Raw genomic sequence first — 22,342 nt, forward strand, 5'->3', positions numbered from 1 at the left:
GATGCGGTAGGTGGAATTATGTAGATTAAGGGGCGGTAACATTATAATAAGATCCGGTTGGGACGTCACACCCGGAGGGAAATCTGAACGGCTCGATTTCTCACATGCTTGCAGGGAAAGGCATCAAAAAAAACTTACTGGGTTCTTATTTTTCACGTTTTCTCGGTTGCTAGATACACCGGGGAACCGATTATAGCACTTTAACACAGAAATATTTGGGTTTTCATGGGACGACGACTTAAAGGGTTGTTCAACTGCTATGTGTTGTGCTATTTTACACTTTCAGTTCAAATTAAGCTGTTTGTCATCGGGTTTGTTTACTCATTAAAATGGCAACTTTGTTTCTCCCGTTGCATTAATTGTTGATAGCAAAAGTCCACAGTTTGTTTCGTAAAATCAGAATGTGTTCATCAACAAGTTATTTGACTGCAGTTTAATGGGAGCGCACAGTAGGTTTGCTTTGTCATTAGCGGTATTTTTAGTTCCCTGATTGGCTTTGTGCATCTTCACACATGAACTGCTGCACCTGTCAGTCCCCATTCATACAGCCCCACTGCTAAAACCCATCATTAAACTAATGTTTACCCAGAGAGGTTGTCATGGAGAAGGACACGATTGGCGGTTTGTGCAAGCTGCTCAACCTAGGGATTGAAACCAGTGTAATAGAGGTTACAAGAAATTTGTGTTGGAGGAGAAGTTGTTTAGTGAAGCTTGGAGAATAATGATTGTGCTTGATGCTTAGGCAGTTAGCATTAGGATTAGCTCTGTAAATAGTAGGTCATTGTTTGTTTCTTTTATGACGTATAGAAATCGAGGAACAATGGTCTCTCTCAAAGACACTGATAGATTAGGATACGTCACTCTTAAGTGCGTAAACAGCTAATCATTCTTCCGAGAGATTAAATGCCTTAAATCTACATTTGTACTTGCCTCAGTCAGTTAAGTGACATAACGTTGAGAGTTAAGTGTAAAAGCATAACACTGTGGCCCAGTAAGAAACGTGTCCTTTTCGCCTGTCTGTGTTTCTCTTTAAGAAGAAAGCTTTGTCGGAAGAGGAAAATTATATAAAGGTAGGGCTAGAATAGGAGTCACCTAGGGGCCATCCATATAACGTTTACACCGTGAGGTTTTGGGATGATTGAAAGGGCCCCGTGGGCACTATGCTCACTCTTTTATACTCGGCTGTTATTTATGTCTGCTCCACCACAGATAAAGAATGGAAAAAATGCAGACATTGTTTTTCTCTACACCGTGATTTGCAGGTGTTTTGCTGTGGTAGTGATTTGCATGTCCAGCGCAGCGCCGGGTCTTGGCAATTCAAGGAGCAACTGTGGAGTGGCGCGTTATCACATTATTTAGTCTGTCTAAAAGCAGCTGCAGCCAAAACAAGCTCGCCTGCAGCATGAGGGAGGGCTGGAAAATACTGGGAGGCAACTTCTGTTGGACTGTAGGACCGGAAGAAAAAGATTTAGATGTTAGATTGAGTCCTTCCAGAGGGGCTTTCTCCACCACTGGAAGAAAAAATCACCTCAAGCATTTGACAGGATGAGAATCGTAATCTTCTCAGCCTTCAAATTCTATTTCTTCGTCCTGTTTTAGAGTGTTTTCTTTCATTTCTTGGGTGAAACGAGATCCTTGTGTACCAGACTGTAGATGGTTCTGTAGATAGGATGCCTGTGTGTTTCTTTAACTATTGGCTCTTTTGGCCTTCAGGGCTTGATTTTTTTTTCTTTCTTTTCTTCAAATCTATGATCTATAGTTTTGATAGATTCCTGTTTTATTTTTACAAAATATTTTTTAAGTCAAGAAAGTGTAGGAAGAAACTATAAAATCTGTCTATGCATGTGGCGTTTGAAAAGTAGCAGAAATATTCCAGAAAAAGGTTAACAGTGAAATTTCTAACGAAAAAACACCTTCTAATGTCACAAGAGAGGGTGGGAAAAAGACATTTTGAGTGCAGTTTGAGTGCATGAAACTTTGACTAACAGTAAAAGAAGCCTTCTGGATAAAAAAAAGACATGGCAAGACTCACCGACACAATCTCACAGGAATTCGTAAGGACGAGGTGGCTAATTTGCTTTCGCACCAGTGACGTAAGGTTTAGGGGTGGGGTTAGGGACGGGCTTCTGGATGGCTGAACTGTGTGTTCTGCCTGTAGAAGTACAGCCCAATCAACGTTAACTCGCGTTCCGTAGGGTACCGCCCCCTTTTAGGGCGATTTCACTTCGAGTCCTTCCATTGACTTCCATAGAGAGCTTTTTTTTTTCAAACTTCAGGCCTTGCAATGCATTCTCTATGGCTTCCGAAGGGCTAGTCCTAAGGTGCTTACGTCATCATACGCAACCTTAACTTGTGCAGCGAATGGATGATTCTCGACCCCCAATTCTGCGAAAGATTATGAAGACAGACCCGCTAGATTTCAGGTATTTTGTGAATATAAAACAACATTTTCTTTCAAGGCGATTTAATGGATGAAACCACTATAATCATTCTAATACAATGATGATGTCCACATTGAATGCTGCTTGTTTTGTAAGCAAAACGTTTTATTATTTTCCCTGTTTACTATGTCAGAGTGCACTCATGAAAAATACTGTGGTGTAATTTAGCGGCGCTAACTAAATTAAACTGTAATGTATTTTGTAAATAGGCATTACAAGTATACTAAATATATTAAACTTCTTTTAACAATAATTTATTACAGGTCCATAGATAATGGTTAAACTACATACTTAAATATGGTTATTTGGAAGTAACCATAAGAAAGGTTTCACTTTCAAACCCGTCATGTGCAAATGTATAATGTCAAATTCTTCAAAACAGTGACATAGGCCAGTTCCTGGCAACACCATTCAGCGTGCACGCCCCCATTTACCTGTCCTGACTCCTGAGCTAAAACAGCTTCACCCATAAATTTGCTTGAATATACCGTATTCCCGCAAATAAATGGGAACACGATAAATTAAATTTCACCTATTAATGCTACAAGTACATGCTTTGATGGTTGAATGTTTCATTTTAAGCTAAGAGGTCATGATAAATGGTTATATCACCTGTCTAATGTCTATTTACTGTAACTATTACATTTAGTCTTACATTATTGATGGTGTAATATTTGGGTTATTGTTCCTGTTGCCCCCTAAAATGTTTTTGCACCAGCCGCCACTGCTCGCCCTCAAGTCGTTTGACAACCCTAGGACCTCTGTTTATCTTCAAAAGACAAATCAAGATGGTTTGTTGAGGTCCGGGGGCTTTCTGACTCCTCCCACTCATAATAGCCAGATTTTTGTCATCGCTGTTCGCCCATATAAATGTGTGAGGGCCAGGCGGGCATATAGATTACATAGTTGACTTCTGCGACTTACCTCACCCACCAAGACACTACTAGTGCAGTCATGCACTGGAACAATTCAGGTGGGGCCAGTTAACAGCTGTTGGCCTTGAGGCCTCAGAGGAGAGTGGACCAGTAGGATCAGTCGGGAGGCAGAGAAAACTAGGCTTTGGCGTCTCTGGGTAGTGTTTCCATGGTTACCAACCTCTTCCATTAATTTAACCTGAGGTGTGGTGCCTCAGGAAGAAAGAGAATCTCCCGTGTGATTTTGCGTTAGATAATGCTTGTGCTGTATGTTATTACAATCATTAGCTTATGGCCCAGACACAATCTGCAGCTGTCCTCAGTGTATTTTTTGTGCTGATTTAAGAGGAAAATTCACAGCATAAAGTTAACATGGTAAACGGTGTTAAATGGGGCTATTGGTACTGCTCTTTTATTTGTATCGAAAAGCATTAATAAGACTATTTATGCATTTACGTTTATGCATTTAGTGGAGGATTTTATCCAGAGAGATTGCAGTGCAATTGAAGTACACATTTGTATCCGTCCCTGGTAAAAATAAGCAGCTTTGTAGATTTTTGTGAATAATGAATGTTCCACTTCAGTGGAAATCTGCATAGTTTTCAAGCCAACGATTATGTTTAAGGATTTAAAGTTTTTTGGCCTTTAGTATGCATATGTATAGCTCTCATTATATTAATTCCTCCTGAAGATGAATTGCTCCATTGGCCTCCTCACTTTTGTAAGTCACGTACGAAAGAAACGTTTGCAAAATGCCTTAAAGGGATACTTCACCCAAAAATGGAAATTCTGTCGTCATTTACTCACCTTTAAATTGTTCCTAATCTGGTTAAATGTATTTGTTCTAATTATCACAGAGAAAGATATTTGGAAGCATGCTTATAACCAGACAGATTTTGCCCCCCTTGACCACCTAGTCAAGAGTGCCCCAGAACGGTTCGCTGTCCGACATTCTTCAAAATTTCTTCTTTTAGGTTCAACAGAACAAAAAAAATGATAAAGTAATTTTGCCTACTATGGAAGTCAATAAATAACGTAAAAAAATCTTTCTTCATTTTGGAGAATAGCTAACATCACAACTATAATGATAAAGAGACTGAGAACGATATCGTTGGGATCCCTTTGAGAACTATATTTTCCAGCTAGTGAACGATAAAACATTAAATAGTGTATGGCGGATCTCTAATGTTTGCCTATTGTTGACTGTACATGATGTACATGAAAAAAATTCACGTTTAGAAGACATAAGCATTCTAAACTTTCTCACTTTCTGCCAATATGGATCAATATCATTCTGCACTTCAGCTTCTCATCAGATACCAGGCTGTAAGATAAACTAAACAAGGCTATTTGAAAAGGGTAAGGAGCCAGTCAATGTGTCCTGCCCAACTTATGTCAACACATCAAACAAAGATGCACACTTCAGTGGGTCATTAAATACGCCAGATGCGAGTCAGACATGTAATAGACTCAGACTGTGCTAAAACTAGAATCTTCCCCTAGAATCAAAACAGATTAAACAGCTAGTCTAGAGAAAAACACTAGAAACAAGGCAGGGCAGTTTTAGTTGCTTTTCATAGTTCCTTTTACCAAACCCTTAACAGAGAAGAAAGAAATGCTGACACACCTTTGGCACTCGATGACCGACACCGGTGTCAAACACTCTGACTTTTTCTGTAGTGACTGTGTGAAGTCTATTTCAAAGGTGTTTCTCAAGGATTTTGTGCTGAATTTAATTAACCCTGCCAAAGTGCTATTGGACTCCAGCCTTTGAGCTCAATGGGTTGTCATTTACGAAACGCTGTCTGAGCCCTTTGGTTATTTTATTCTGAGTATCATCCAGACTCAACTGTGTTTCTGCAGACTTTGGAGGATCAAATGCAGGTTGTCTCAAAGTTGTTATGAACTCACCGAGTCTCAAATCATGTGGATGATCTTGTTTGTACATAAAATCTATGTGCGCATGTTCGTACATAGATGTTTTAGCCACAATCAAAAATCACAAGCCTTTGGTCTATCAATATAGATATATTGGCCATGCATTTGCTTTTATAAAATAATCAGAATTTATGCTCTGTTTTGAATGAAAACCTTTCCGGCGTTGACTCACATTGAAATGCTGCATTTATTCTATATACTTTGTTGAGCTAACAGTTTATCATTTTTGCCATGAGAAAGAGCAAAACTGATGGACGCAAAATCTTAGAACAACCCTTAACGAAAATTGAACCCAGACTTTGATTCAGGACTTCCTTCCTCGACAGAGTCATTAGAGGATTACGGTTCTGAAAGGACATTCCGAATATTAAACAGAGCGCATTAAGTTCGTTCTCCCCACATGAAGCCCTATCGCTAATGCCAGAGGATTTCGGAATAAGTCCAAGTCAAAGACTTTCCCATAAAACTATGAAGGAATTTTCTACAGTTGGATAATCCGTTGTGATGAGTAAAGTCGCCGAATCAAGGCAGCCAGTGGGTTGAGAAAGGAGCCACCAGCCCAAGTCTCACAAACTTTGCTTATTTGTCCTATATTATCCTGCTGTGGTGAGAGAGGGATAAAACATAGAGCAGACACCAGCTTTCCATGTGCCTTAGCCAGCTGTTTATACACCAGCACGTATGGCTTGCCCTTCAAAAACAGACTCTTCTTTTTACCGTATCTTTGCTGTTTTTTTCTGGTGAGGTCATAACAACCAGCAAAACATGTGGGGGCAAGCACGCTATCTGCACTCTCTTGCTGCATCCAGGCAGCCTGGGTCAGGCTTTATCTTAAAAACATATGAGATTCAACAGAAGGGTTTTTAAAGCAGCAGGTTTACATAAACTGAGATTCAATGAGACAGAAAGGAGAAAATGCATTGCCGCTTCGCTCACATGGTATCTGTGCACGATTCACCTCTGATCGGCTCTGAACACTGAATGAACATGATGTGGACACTTGTGAAATATTTAAAAAATGAGGCCCATGGGGTGGGTCCAGTGCAATAAACATCTGGGAAGGTCAAGATGCTGACGTCACCATCACAAATCTCCGGTGATTTTTCGCCTCTGCCACATCACGTCACCAGGCTCTATATGCATCATAGTGCATGCTGTCCTGTGGGCTCGAGGACAGGGCGCTTTGAAAACACTCATTAACATGTAATTAAGATGTGTGTTTATGGCTGCTATGATCAAGACTACAGTTTAACGTGGCATCTCTAAAGTATAGTTTCAAAGGATCGTATGGGAGGAGAAGGCTTATGTACCACTGCAATCACAACGTACAAGGTGCATGTTAATAGCTGCTTACTTCACTCATTCTCCCACCTCAATCTTGCCCTTATTTCCCTAATTAGGTCCAGAGAGGCAATTCATGCGCAGGGTCTCAAGTATGAGCCAAACCTGTTTACCTTTAATGCACACATAGATTATAAGTCTGTAAAGGTGTGAACATTTGTATTTTGTTTACTTTCTTACGTTCGTGTTTATTAACAATTAGGTAGAGAATATATAGAATCGGTTAGGGAATGGGCAGGTTAAGAGTAAAGAATAGAAATGCAGTTGGGAAATGTTGGGTTGGAAATGGGAGATGAATTTGGTTGTGGTGTTAAAAACTGTAATATTTCTGCAGCTGGTGCACCAGAAATAAATGTCAAATAACATTTATGTAAAATAAAATGTACATGTTTTTATGTTTTTTTGTATGTAAATTTGCAGTCTATTTCTGTATTTGACTTTTTTTAACCATTTAAAAAATACATGAAAATGATTAAAGGTCCATTGTGAAATGTTTTGGAAATGCAATATAATATACATGACTTTCATAACCTCTACATATCCGTACATAATGTTATATGCAGAGTACTTGCTTTGTATAGTATTATACAAAGTGATTCAAAAGAGGGGGTGGAGTGACCCGTTGGTTGCAATTGGCGACCTCACCCCTAGATTCCACTTAATCTCATACACTGGACCTTAAGTAGTACATTTTTGTATTGTTTTAAATGTGGGAATTACTGGGATAGGGTAGGAAATGTGAATGGAATTGGGTCAGAAAGGATAGAGTAGAGAACAGCTAAGGAATTTGGTTGGGAATAAATGAGATATTGGTAGAGACTGGGTATGCTGTTGGGTAGAATTGGTCGGGAAATGTTGGAAAACACTCTTTGTAATAAGAGTAATCCCTTAAAAACCAATTAGTCCTCATCTAAATTTCTAAATAATAGACTAACAAGTCATTCAATGTCCGTTAAGTTTGGGATACCCAGTTAAACCCTTTTATCCACTGTTTCACTGATAACAGCTCTGGGTCCTTCTGCTTATCCTTCAGAGATATCATTAACATCACCCGTTAATACAAGACACTTGACATATTAAGCTCACAGATAGCCATCTGTTGATAAACATCTGTATTGCTCCATCTGTATATCAGCGCTGTTGTTTTGTATAGCTTGTTATCAGACGTTAGATTTGTCTTCAGCTTCGTATTAGCAGGGGATTAACGTTAGTACTTTTACTGCTTTTTAGTAAGTTTTCTCTCTTCTTTTATGCATTGAGTTAAAGGCGGTTCTCTCCAATTAGCTGCCACTTTCTACAACAGCGTCAGCCACCCAAAGGAGAACGACAGAACCAGGCAGACAAAAACAGCTTTGATTAGAAAACCGAGCAAATCCGCACAGTCCTCTGTGAAGACTGTCTACTGTGACAACTTCAGTGTTGCCACACCAGATTAGCGGGTAATTCATTGAGCCTCGACTAATTGAGAAAATTATTCACCGAAATCAAAAACCCTGTGCAGCAGTGGCCGATCTTACAGCAGTTAAGCGTGTAAGGATCAATTCCCATGTGCCTCTGGGTGAGTTTTGTGGACTCCAGGTTACTATTAATTCCTCTCTTATTGGATTGCTTTGAAATTCTGTCACTCTTTCATTTCAAAGAATTGCACGGAGCTTCCCAAGGTCTCATGCTGTATTTGTCACAGGCTGAAGGTTCTGCGTTACGACTGCAGTCCGTCAGCCCTGTTGTGAACGGACGTACTTTCAAGGATGTTTGCGGCGTCATTCAACATAACTACAAGGAGACTGAGTAGCGTTTGCTAATTATAGACGTTATTCACTCCAGTTCTATGTTTTTGTTGTTGGTGAATGTTTGACATATTGTTTCATTATTATTTTTATTATTACAGTAGTTGTTGTATCTTTCGCACTGTTTATAGTTCACTTAAAAAAACTGTTGACTTTTGCGGGGCATGTTGTCACACTGTATTTGGCGGTCATCATAGAAAATCAAAGAACAACCTGTTATACTTTTCAGCTTGACAGAACAGCACAATTCATCCTTTTGGTTATCATCTGTCTTTAGTACTGCATTTAGTCAATCATATCTGAATGTAAAGTATTTTTGTGTAATTTAATTTTGTTTGCTTGTTTACCCGACAGCTATACGCATACAATTATTATGAGTTGTAGTTCGGGGTATAGAATTCAATAATAATATTCTTATTAAAGAGGGATTCTTGAGGGATTCTTGAGGGATTCTTGAGGAAAAAATGTGTAATATAATTTTTGACTCAAAACCTTTTAGATACAACCCTTGCGACACCTTCCTTTTGTAACAAGTAGTCTTGGTCTTTCCTCTGTAAGAATATTGTTTTAATTTTTAAATAGTTGTTTATTAAAAAAAATTCTACAAATAAATGTTCATTTTAAATGTTTAAAAGATTAACAAAATGTATCAGAAAGTTATGTTATAGACCTTCATTAATGTTACATTTTTTGCAAACTATGTTAAAACACAAACTGAATGGGGAATTTCATACATAGGGGTTGCCATGGTGACCAGTAAGCATCAATTCTACGCCACTCTGGAACTCAGCAGCTAAAAGCTTTCCCGGACACAAATGCACCATGTTTAGGTCCCTGCGTACCCCATAACTATCTTTTCTTCTCCGTCCTGCCGTCAAGACCCTTTTTGTTTTGTTTGTGCTGTCAATCATAAATGTGACAAGCTCTAATGCACTGTGTATGGATGGCTGTGTTTTGCAGAGACAAAGGCGGCCTGCACTTTTAACGGAGTGGAATACCACGACGGCGACATGTTCAGGATGGACGCTTGTCGCTTTTGCCGATGTCAGGGTGGAGTATCCGTGTGCTTCACGGCGCAGTGTGGCGTCCTGCACTGCGAACGCTACTACGTACCCGAGGGAGAATGCTGTGCCGTCTGTGAAGGTTAGACAGTTTCAACTGTTTGTGCTTTGATAATTCATATACTGTATTTAGGCTTAAGTAAAGTAGGCATTATGTGTGCGATTCAGCCATGCGGAATCTGAGAATGGAATAATAACAACGCCATGCTCAATGCTTCTTGGCCAAACAAATTACAGAGCAGAAACTTAACATATTCACATTCTCTAGAAACTCTTAGTTTATCGACTGCACACACCTTTATACAAAACTCATTGAACAATCTACAGGACCAGGTGGTTGCCAGCACCACCCGGTCCTGTAGATTCATCCTCTACAACATTAGGAAAATTAGACCTTTCCTATCAGAGCACTCTACGCAAGTCCTAGTCCAGGCTCTTGTCCTGTCCAAACTGGATTATTGCAATGCGCTTCTGGCTGGACTTCCTGCTTGCACAATCAAACCTCTCCAGATGATCCAGAATGCGGCGGCAAGAGTGGTCTTCAATGATGTAACTCCACTCTTCATCAGGTTACACTGGCTCCCTGTTGCCGCCCGCATAAAGTTCAAAGCTTTGCTCCTGGCCTACAAGACCAACACCGGATCTGCACCATCGTATCTCCACTCGCTAATGCAGATCTATGTTCCTGCCAGATCACTGCGGTCTGCAAAGGAACAACGACTAGTGGTACCATCCCAAAAAGGAAAAAAGTCACTCTCCCGTACCTTCTCTGGATCTGTTCCACATTGGTGGAATGATCTACCAGCTGCTACAAGATCAGCAGACTCGGTTGCCATCTTTAAAAAACGCCTAAAAACGCATCTCTTCCGTCAACACGTCGCTGATTGATTTTTCCTAATTCTCTTCCCTTTCCTTCTTTATAAAAAAAATAAATAAATAAATAAATTACTTACCTCACTATTCTTAGCTTTGTATACTGTGCTAGGCTTTAATGGACTAGTTTGATGCACTTATGTATTTTGTTGTTATAATTGCTTCCAATGTTTCCTCATCTGTAAGTCGCTTTGGATAAAAGCGTCTGCTAAATGACTAAATGTAAATGTAAATGCAATCTTTGGCATACTGGATGTCTCTTGCCTTAGGGTTGTATTATTACTTATGCACTGCCTATAATTGATTCAAAACCTGATTTCTTTGAATATTAATGAAAAGTGTCATCCAAGCCCCAAACTGGATGCTAAAGCAATGACGATGTGACTGTTTTATTAACATCACAGAAGATATTGAGCATTTCATGTTATGTGATAAGGAAAAATTGCGGATTGGATGTTCAATTTGCAAGATAAATACTTTGTGTGTTGTGAATTCAATGAGCATCCAAGGCTAATTAGTTCAGGGATCTGTTCATTGTTTTATTTTGCAGACAACCTTTAATAGGCTACCTGGGAACATGTAATTTCGATTGCCATGCCTCTCTCATGGGTAGATTTTGTTGCCCAATACATTATTCCTTGGTATTACCTCGCCACGTTTTTCGCTCATGTTATCTTTATCAGATTGTGGTCATGTTGAGATTAGTTTGCGAATCATTTAGCCGTTATGTAGTGAAACTCCGCCATTCCCCGTAGCTTCTCACCAGAGTGTTACTGCAGTGGATTCAATCAAATTGCCCAACTAAAGCCTACAAGAATTGAAGTTCTATATGAACAATCTATACGTTTACTGATATGCAACTTCGGTTTACTTAAACCAAAGTACTGATGAGTAACACTTGGTTGTTGAGGTAAGAGAGATTTATGCCCTCTCCCTTTAACCCTTGTGTGGTGTTCAGGTGTGTTGGATCGATTTTCAGTGTGATTCAACACAGTTTGACCTCAGATATTTATATTCACTCACTTAAACCAATAGCACCTTTGCCATAAATGTGATTTACCAGAGGTAAAAAAATATATTAATGCTGTCTATAGCTACCTTTCCACCATCGGCTTTGACCGTTGCTTAACAATTCCATTCGGCGCTGATCCAGGACAGCCTGTGCAGAAATTGTGCTCTGACGGTTCTTTGGTACGTAATTCAAATCTGTCAGTCATGGCTTTGGTAACGCAAGAGTTTATAGATGGAATAAGATGTAAATAGCCATCAAGTTATTAAAAACGGTCACATATTTATAATACTCCCTTTTCACCTGATCTATTGTTACTTCATTCACATAATGCACTAGATTGAGAAAAACTGGTAGCCAGGCAACAGGTGATTGACCAAGACTGATTTGTAACAAAGTCCGTTTACGGAAGTCGTGCCACTCGGCGGCCGTGTTTGCAATGCCTCTGGGCAACTATTTACGTCACGGCATCATAGTCCACATTCCTACATACTAGAATGGGCGAAGGCAGATATTTATAAAGTCGCTGACAAAAATCAGAACAATAATTAAACATGACATGAACTGTATCGGGAGTTTTCGCTAGAGCGTCCATATTGAGCGTTGCATGTACTTTTATCGCATTTCCTGGATCCGGTAAGCGAAGCAGTGTGTCGTTTTTTCCGGTAGCATAGCAACACAGTTAAAACCAATGGCTGATTCCGCTAACCAGAGGTGTTACTGAAGAACCCGGCTGCTTTAAAGCTGAACATCGACCTCCTCAGCTCAGTTTTCACAATTTCTTGACACAAAATAATTGAGGAAAGCATGGGTGAGATTGATACTGCGAAATGAACTGCCTTTCTTTTAAAATAACATGCAGGAGTACGCTTGTGTGCAGTATGGGCTTTGAAACTGAGGATGTTTATCTCTTTAACTTGCTGAAATGTTCCTATAAATATATTTCCCATCCAAATGCACATTCTGAATAATACATACATTTATTTCCAAACCTGTGTTTTCTCTTACTGGTCATATTTCATTTGAAACGGATATGACTGATAAACACCCATTATGGAAATTAGTGGTTTTATTATAGTGAATGTGTGGTATATATTTGTAGTAAAACCATGGGTATTTTAGAGAGCTTGGTCATTCTTCGTAAGAGCAGAATTGCTTACGTGCATTGTTATTCCAGTCCTTAAAAAGAAACGTAATGATATTAAACACTTAATTTATCTGAAAAGAGTAACGCGATGAAAGCTCGACTGCATTTAATATGAATACATGTTGTGTATTTGTGAATGACATGCATGTAAATGAGAAATCACACACATCAAAAATAATGAATACAAATAAATGCACATTTTAATCTTATTCATCACATTACAGCACATCTCTAATGTGGAGCACTGACTGACACCATCTGATGAAATAATCACGTATGTTTACCAGCCAGTGCTTTCACAGATTGGCTTTGCTGGATTAAAACTTCAGATTTGATTCAGTTTGTAAAAAACTGTTCACAGTAATCATCCGAATATCTCTCGTCCTGTCTCTGAAAATGTCCTAATATTGAAGTCTTTGCCATATAGCTCTGTGGACTTGACATGCACATCGCTCATAAGGATCTACACGTCTTCCGTCCCCTGAATGTTTGTTAACTAAATAGGTTGGCTAATTTGATTATGTTTTCAGATAACGGTAACGGTGTCATTCCACAATTCTCCATGTTTAAATCCTTTTTACAAAATTTCCCATAACCCAAGACTCCATAATCGATGCAATTGATTATAAAAAGAATCCTGTCTGTCCTCTAACCTTCTCCTCACTTTTTCCACACAGACCCTGTGTACCCAGTACTGAATTTCGCTGGCTGCTACGTGAACGGGCAGATCCTGGCTCATGGCGACCACTGGCGGGAAGACGATTGCACCTTCTGCCAGTGTGTGAGTGGAGAAGCTCGCTGTGTGGCGGCCGCCTGCGGCCACAGCTGCCTGAACCCTGTTACAGTGCCAGGAGAGTGCTGCCCGGTGTGCGAGGGTGAGAATTTCACATTTCATACCGGTTTGTCTTCGGTCTATCATTCTTAAATTCTGCATTATAAGTTTAATTTATTTTTGTTTCCAGTTTAGTTTTTTTATATTTTTATAATGTTAATAATGATCTTCATTTTCATTTCATATACGTTATTTGATTTCAATTGACATAAATGTTTTAATAGTTTTAGTTCTTTTAAACTTTAACAACCTCTGCCATTTGTCTTTCAACTAATGTATTCATAAAGAATCATTAAAAATAAACTATATTAATTTTATTACAAAAATAACTTCCAGTGCTGTGACAGTTCTGAGCGGTATTTTCAATTCTCGGCAATAATTCAGATCTCCCAACACTAGTGTAATTATTCATATACATAATGAAGTTATGAGCGGTGCTTGCTAAGGCAAGGACCGATATTGCTATTGCTCATGCTTATTTGATATGACAAACCATACGGCTTGTTGAACTGCATGCTATTACTTTCCTAAGCAAGTCATATCTGTGGATGAGAATACCATTAAGATTTGACAGTAGGGACCCTATAGAGCAATGCAATACATAACCACCCACAATCTTAGCACCATGCCAGTGACTTCTGCATGCGTCAATTCACTTCTTTTCCAAAAAATTTACTTTTGAAAATTCTCTGTATTGTTCTTCTAGCACACAGGTGCATGTTTTTTACTTTCCAGTCACACACTGAAGGTGTGAATAATCTACTACACTGTGAGAGCAAAGGCAGGCAGGTGCATACCTCGATCTCTCACCACCTTCCATCTCCAAACCCAACCTAAACATCTCCACATCCTCATAACCCTTCTGCTTCACGTTTCCCTGTCTTTTTTACTGTCATGCATTGGTGCACCCGAACCCCTCTGTGTGTTTTTCTCTAGACCTCACTGCCCACCCTCACTATCAGTGGAATTTCATATCATGACTGCCGGTGTGTTTTTCACACTGTGCCCGCAGATCTAGAGAGGCCACCCCAGGGACTTCCTGCAGCTGGCTGGGTTGTTTGCTCACTGTTTGTTGCAAGTGAAAGCTTTGCTTCATTTTGTATCTCATCATGAGCTTTGATTAATCAGCACGAGGTATACACACCTTTGAATGCAGAAATGCAGCTCAGTTCTCAGAGGCATGGACTACATTCCTCAGAAGAGAGTTTGTAAAGGTTATTTCACACACACACATGCAGGAAGATGTAAGCGAATGATAGATGAGTGGCAGGTATGTTGGATAATGAATCTTTCTAGGGATTGGTTGTGTGCAGACTGATGACATCACCTTTTCGAAGAGCTGGGAAATATAGATTTTCTCATGGCTCTGTTCGCCGTCTAGATTTTCCAAACGTAAAAGGTGCGTGACATTTTTTCCTTTGTTGCTCATATAGACTCGGAGGAAACCTTGTTTAGAGCGATTAACAATCTTATCAACGTCTTCTAAATGCCAGCCTGACAATATGCGTGTAGGAGGCTATGAAAAACCGCAATAAACAACCCTGGGTTTTTGTGGCTGTGGGGGCGAGATTCAACCAACTGGCGTGTTGGTTATGATCAATGTCGTTCCAGTGGAATTGAGTCACAGCGGGGGTAATAGGATTCCTGTGTGTCTCATCTACCATCGGCACCTTTAACCTCCTTCTAATTAAAGATCCAAGCAAATCAAAGTCCTGTCTCGCGCTCCAGCTCTGTTTATCTGAGAGGATGAGAGCTGTGTCTCAAATGAGGCCGGAAAAAATCTTGCTGATTGCTAATTGCTTGCTCTACCGTTGCTCATAGTTAGCAGAAATGCAGCTGCAGATTTTGGCTGTGTCCAAAATTGCCCACCTATACCCCCATTCAATATCCCTATTCCCTATAAGTTTACTTATATAGTCAAGGATAATAGATATTAATGGGATGCACTGCCATTACTATCCCATGTGTAGGAATTGAAACGCTCAATATGGCCGCTTTAGCGAAGGAAGTTCCAACTCAGTAAAAAGAAAGGTGTGTTTCGGTGTATTTGAGCTTAGGAAACCGAAGTTATGGTTTTTTTTGTTGTTGGTTGGAAATATTTAATTGTGTTTTTTGTTAGCGGTTTTTAGAAATACCGTATATGTCTTCCTCCATTCGAGTAGATAGGACTGTGGTCTTCCGATGAGTGAAATAGCTTCCCGGAGGCAGTGCAAACATGGCCACCAAGTGGCACGACATCCGTAAATGGACTTTGATATAGTCCGCTTGATGAAGCAATTTAAAGCACCATCTTCTGCGTAGAAGCAAAAATTCATTTTGACCGAGCCTCAAGATGGACGGCTAGCAGCTAGCCGTAAGTGTACATTGGTTGTACACTCATTTTTGCAAAGCATCATAGGGTTGAATAAGTGCACTCAATCATTTCCATTCATACAGACACCACTTAAAATAGATGTCCCCTCGAACAGTGAATTATTAGGGTATAGGGGGCTACTTCGAGCACAGACATTGCTTTTAGCAATCACCCAGACAATGCTAGCAAATGCATATTAATATTTAAAAACACAGGGCGTAGCAGGACCCTGACAACAAAAAGAACCGCGCACGTTAGTTTTCCCCACCTCTATTAGAATGCAACGAGTGTGTTAGCAGCCCATAAGATTTTAGGTCATTTGAACAGGCTGGGAAAGCAAGAGCCTGGGGCAGAAAGCATAGCAGGGAGCTCAGAGGATGGACAGAACATGACAGCATCACGTCTGATTGGCTGCAGGGAACGGCACACTCACGTTCACCTATCATCAATTAAACTTAGAGGTTTAGATGGGTCTGCCTGACTGGAGACAGCTCTGGTTGTGGTATCAGGGAGCAGTGCGAGGCTCCTATAGTATGGCTTTCCTTATAAAGTTCTGTACACACAATAGCGCCACTGCATTGCAACCGGATCTGAAATATAGCGCTTTCTCCTTATTTGAATTCGCTCTGCTTCTCTGGGCAGTGCAGAGCTAGATCAAAGGCAGCATGTCTGCCTGCTCATCATCACGGGCTGCAGTGAAAGGTTATGCGCAGGGAGAGCATTGAATGTGTAAAGGTTCAAACGCTTTAGAAGTTCATCCCACTGTGACGGCTAGGTGACTAACCGCTTTGTGCTTCAAATGAATTCATGACTCTGAATTTCGCTTGGTGGATAGTGTAGCACAACCGGGAACGTGGTCTCGAGGAAGGGGGGCTTGCTAAACATGTCTTTACACAGTTGGATTTATGGGGTCTGGGGTCCAACCCTTATAATGTTGTCCTGGCACCCTATTGGTAAAGGTGTAGTTTGCCTAAAATATCAAATTAGTTTTTGAATACTTATACAACATTACAATCTAAAAACATTTCAACTCAGCACTGGGTAAAAAATGGACATACCAACAGAAGGGTTATAATCCTATATTGAGATGTTTTTTAACCAAATATTTAGTGTTGTTTTAACCCATTGTTGGGTCAAATATAAAAAGTTCTGGGTTAATTTGACCCTAAAGTTGGGTTTGTCCATTTTGGACCCAATGATGAGTTGAAAGAACCAAACATTTTTTAGAGTGTGTCTGGTACCATGCAGTGATTTTCTGTCTTCTGCACGTGGGACACCAAATGCTGTCAAGAGATAAAAAATGACATGGAAGTAATCCATACGTGTCTTTGGAAGAAGTCTTCGGAAGTCACGTCATCATTTCATGTGTGAGAAACAGAAATTGTAATCATTGTTCAGTGAAATTCACATTCATGTATATTCGCAGTTTCGTGGATGAAGCGTCACACTGAAAGCGTCTGTGAATTACATAAAATGTGATATTTTTCATCATTTGGCTTCAGAAGACATGGAATGTAGTGCATGAGTCACATGGACCCTTTTTATGATACTTCCATGGGGCTTTTTGGAACTCAGCAGTCCCCATTTACTTTCATTATACGCAAAAAACTTCCTTTGTGTTTCACAAAGGACAGAAAATCATACGAGTTTGCAGCAACTTTAGGGTAAATAAATGATGACAAAATTTGTCATGTCTGGGTGAATAATTCCCCTCAATGAATGCTGGTAACCAAAAGGTTGATATTACATGAACAGCAACAACTGTGCCGTTGCTCCAGAGTTACTTTTATTGCAATAACTGAACTTCTCTTTCGCTTTAAAGCTTCAACTAAATGACAAAGATGGAAAGTAGTGTTAGAACTGTGGGGTAATAAACTGTATATATGCGGGTGTATCTTCTGCACAGTTACATTGTAATGTTGGCTTAAAGAATGTTCCCGGCTCAAAGCAAGTTCTATTGATAGCATATTTCTAAACATTGTGAGTTTTAAAGTTTATCCCTCTGCCATGCCTTCCCACAATGCCTTTCTTTTGTTTTCGCAAGCTGAGGGACAAGTCAAAATATTTCCAGTGCTAATCGACAGCATGCCACAGATGCTGTCGATAAGGCTTGACTTATTTTGAGCCCATAACATTCCTACAATGCATTCAAAGCCTCAGGTGTGGGCTTTGTTCGAGAAAAGGTTCTGTGTCCTTGACACATCATGTTACCTGTGTTTTGAAGCCACACACATAGATCTATTCTTGTGACCTTGTTGATTCTTTCCATAACAAAGCCTGTTGTCTGTTACGTTTGGAGCCAGAGTGTCGGCAGCCTTCTGACGGCGTTTCAGCTGCTGAAAAAATTTATAGAGCCATCGAATTCTAATGGCCTTATATATATATTTTTTTCTTTTTAACCAGTCACATATCGTAAATATCATGAGGCTGTTATTTTATGGACCATATTATAACTTATTGCAGCGGACAGGAAAAACCATGAGTCTGTTTTCCCCAAAATACTGTCATGAAACATATACAGTGTAAAAATTTGTACAATTTACATGTTGCTTTTTTGGATGGAATTCATGGCTATATTTGAAGCATGCTTTTACTGTCACTATGGTGTAGTTACACGCTGTTATGACATTCAGCAATAACATTTTCTGATAAACTAGACGCACTGTACAGTCATACGTATTCAGCAGTGCCATATGTGGCCTTATGGCAACATTGGGAAATAGAAAAAAAAGCGGGCAGCTGCGTTTGGTGCCTGATATCCCCCTCGACAGATCTCTTAAATAGCCATACCTGTTGGCAAGGACTAGAGAACTCTGGTCTCCGAGCCTCGCGTTTACATGTGGCATGTTGCACGCGGCTGTTTGTAGAGCGATGGGCGCATTCCAGAGCCGATTCCCATTTCTACCATCTCTGCGTTTACGTCAAGTTGAGCCGAGCCAGTGAAGAGAGCGTTTGATGAGAACCGTGTTGGGACATTACGATAATGATCGCTCGAGTGTCGAGTTGGCGCATCCGCCAGCTTCGATGATCAGCTCCAACCCACTCCGGAGGTGTCATCCGGTGCTGAATACATCGCATCACTGGTGGTGTGTCGAGCTCCATGTCCCGTCCTCCGGGTCTTGTTGGACACAGCTCTGCTCTCTGTCCCCCAGGTCCCAGGACAGCTTAATTTAGCTCATCTACCAGCTGCCCCGCTCTGTGTGCATTTTGATTTCCTAATTATTATTTGTTAGAAGACCTCATTTCCTCAAGGTGACACCCTCGTGCTGTCAGAGGGAAGTTATTGTACCCGACGTAACGTGTGTAATTAAGCAAATGAAAGCTGTCAGGTTGGGTTGAACCCCTTATGCTCATATGTCGCCTTTTCAAGTGAATCTCACTTCCAAAAGGAGTTTCACACCTGAAATTTTCCACATTTACTATGTGGCTGTGTTAATATTTATGCACGTAAATGTGTACATGCTTGGTTGGTCGAGATTATTTAGTTGCGGGCTTACACGGGAAGATTGCTGAAATGACTTTACATATGGTAATGATATGGCGTTCTTTCATGAATAGGAAAAAGGACATCATGTTTTTTCCTCGAGTTTGTGTTTATCGCTTATTTTTTTATTTAATAACCAGACACAACTGTATATTCTTGAATTTGAGATTAATAAATTGTATAATTTATTATAAATATACTGTATATACTGTATATCGCTGCTGTCCTTCTGAAACGTTGATAACACCGTATTTATTTTTTTCCCATTTCCTGATAAATGCCGAATTTCTACATCTGAAGTTTTAAAGACTCATTTAAAAATATATAAATTAAATATTAAAATATGTCAAATATCAATTAAATTCAAATCTAACTCATTACATAAACTGTGAGTATATTAATCTGCAGTCATGAAACTACGTTTCACAAACAACCATTGAAAACAGTTTAAACGTTCATAAGAATAATAAAAGTTGAAACAATGAAAGCTTGCTTCAATCAAAAGTGACTCACATGTTAGCATTCTGATGGTTCAGTAACCATTCTGACAGATTCATTCAGTGAAGGATTCGTCAGGCTGATTTCAACCAACTGTCCATAAATTGGTAAATATTTTTGTGTGATTCACTGCCTCATACGAGTAATTCGCTCTTGAACTGTATGTTTGTTTTTAAATGCAGTCAGTGCGCACAACACAATAGTTACGGCTTGTTGTCTTGGCATTTTTCACATTGTACAGACTTTTTATCTCGTCATTCAGACTGCAAACATACTACTCGGGTAAAAAAGGCTTTAGTTTGTCTTGCCGTGGCACTACAGCAGTGGTGGAGCGTCACCATTGACTAGTGATGCAAAAAACACTGTTATGACAGAAAAACTGCCAAGTGCTGAGAGCATCAAAAGAATAGTTCAGCAAAACGAAAAATTCTCTTATCGTTTATTCACCCGTTTACACCAGTTCAGGATGACTTCTTTCCTTCGCTAAACAGAATCTTTGAACGGATTTTTTTAGAAAAATATGTTATCTCGGTTTTGCGAAACCTTCCGATCTTAGTCGAATCATATTATTCAAACTGAATATGGCAGCATGTCAACAACATGTATTATCTGTGGTTCTTATGTGCCATGTTGCTAAATGTACTCGCACTCAACGATATGATTTAAAAAAAAATGGAACACAGAAACCAGATAGCACAGGTCTATAAGATGTCTGCTATAGATATGGAGATCTAGAAATACAGTATCTGTAAACATAAACATCTTACAGACATCTAGATATCTTTATAACATCTGACGGGCAACGTCTTGGAGATGTATTGCAGATGAGTAAAGAATTCAAAAATACATCTTATGTAGACATAAAATAGACGTCTCCGAGATGTATGTGTATATGTACTGTATGTGATTTTTATTTTAATAAAACTTTTAAAATACATTTTGAATTTTGTTTTATGGACAAAAGCACTGAGGTCAATATACATTCTCTTTTGGTGCTTCATAGAAAATAACTGAATTAAGTTAAAATTGAGTGAGAAAAAAGGAATTCTCTTACTGTTCCTTTACATGCCTCTCCCTGTTATTGGCCGAAATACAGAGATATTTTAACATACCCGTGTTTGTCCATACTTGTTGAGATTGCTTCTCTGCATACAGCTCTGCACGCAAAATGGATTTGCTCGAAGAAAGAGAAGAACCAAGAGCGGAGCTGTTTGGATGAGATATTCAACAAGCACAAATCAATTCTGTCTACATTTCAGAATGTACCACACCAATTTCAGTTGCGGCACCCTCGACCCACAGTAAAAACATCAGTTTCTGTGATGACGGCTCCTATTTGGACTGCTGCCATCAACTGTTTGTGTAGTCGTCAAGACATTTATCCATTTCAGACCTTGACAAGTTTATCTGTCTCTCTTTCTGTGCCCATCTGGCTGGATCCTTTCCAATATTTATCTGTGTGCCAGGGACACAGCATGGTACAATGCTGGTTCGATCGTAGAAACCGGAATCAAATAGAGACTTGTCAGAGCTGTCGCAACTTAAATGGCAAGATGGTTTTGCTTGTCACTGATATACCGCAAGCTTCTATATTAAACTGCCCCGTAATCTTTTAATGGACACAGTCAAATCAATTATAACCAGTAGGAATCCTTATTAGACCGAAATGTCAGTGCAGGCGAACAGAGGGGATGTAGATAAGATGCTTATACATTTGAACATTTGATCACTTTGCTGTGTTGTTGCAAGCTGTCATCTTACTCATGCCTGTTAACAGAAGCTAAAAGAAGAATCAGGAAAATTGCTTCAGACTCCCATGACTCATAAGCGTAGTCCCATTTGGGCTGTCTGTTTGACTATCTCACTTACTCATAAGTGACTCACATCCTTTGGGGGAATTTGTGCGTTTCAGAGCCAACATACATCACGATGGCGCCCCCTGCCTGCGGCTCGCTGGACAACTGCACGCTGACGGAAAGAAGCTGCCTTTATGGATTCGGGTCGGACTCCGACGGCTGCCGGACATGCAGCTGCAGAAACAGTAAGTGAGCGGCGTGACGTTTCGCTGGGTCGAGGGAAAAGCTTTATCTTCATCAAGTCTTACAGATGCTGTCAGGGGGTCTTTAGCTGTATTCTCTCCAGACTCTGACTGGCTTTTGTAGAGATGTTTATGAGGATCAACAGTGAAGGGCAAATGGATTAAGAGATTGTTTCGTATGCTAAGAGAGGCTGGGTTAATCAAAGTCTGACAAATGTCAAGGGGGGAAAAGTTAAAATGATGATTTTGCTGGTTTAGGGTGGTACTAGATGGCCATTGGTGGGGTTAAAATATTTTAATCTAAAATGTATCCTGTCAATCAAACATCTAACGTTAGATACACTTCACTACTGTTTTTTCTCGTATCTCCATATGTCGTGATATTTGTTTTTTGCTGTAAATCATTATTATTGGTCACCTTTATATTTGTCACCGGGTTTTGCAAATATCAAACCAATAAAAAGTATTACAAAGTGCTTGTCAACTTTGACAGCACGGTATTTAATCATTTAAAGGGATCATATGGCACGAATGCGTGTTTTTCTGCGTCCTTGGTGTGTTATAAGTTGCCCATGCATGTATTAGACACGTAAAAGTGCCGGAGCTAAGAGGAGATACAAACATGC

At 39.8% G+C, this 22,342-nt stretch overlaps 1 protein-coding gene across 1 annotated transcript in view; it reads left to right on the top strand.

Annotated features, from left to right (window-relative positions):
* The window catches only part of crim1 (cysteine rich transmembrane BMP regulator 1 (chordin-like)), a 96,653-nt gene that overhangs the window by 55,570 nt on the left and 18,741 nt on the right, over positions 1 to 22,342 (top strand). The window contains exons 6-8 of the mRNA XM_079458501.1: positions 9,382 to 9,564; positions 13,189 to 13,386; positions 21,591 to 21,719. Of these exons, the coding sequence (XP_079314627.1) occupies positions 9,382 to 9,564; positions 13,189 to 13,386; positions 21,591 to 21,719 (510 nt within the window). The remainder of the gene's footprint in view (positions 1 to 9,381; positions 9,565 to 13,188; positions 13,387 to 21,590; positions 21,720 to 22,342) is intronic.

Source organism: Barbatula barbatula (genome assembly GCF_947034865.1).
Source record: "Barbatula barbatula genome assembly, chromosome: 6".
NCBI lineage: Eukaryota > Metazoa > Chordata > Actinopteri > Cypriniformes > Nemacheilidae > Barbatula > Barbatula barbatula.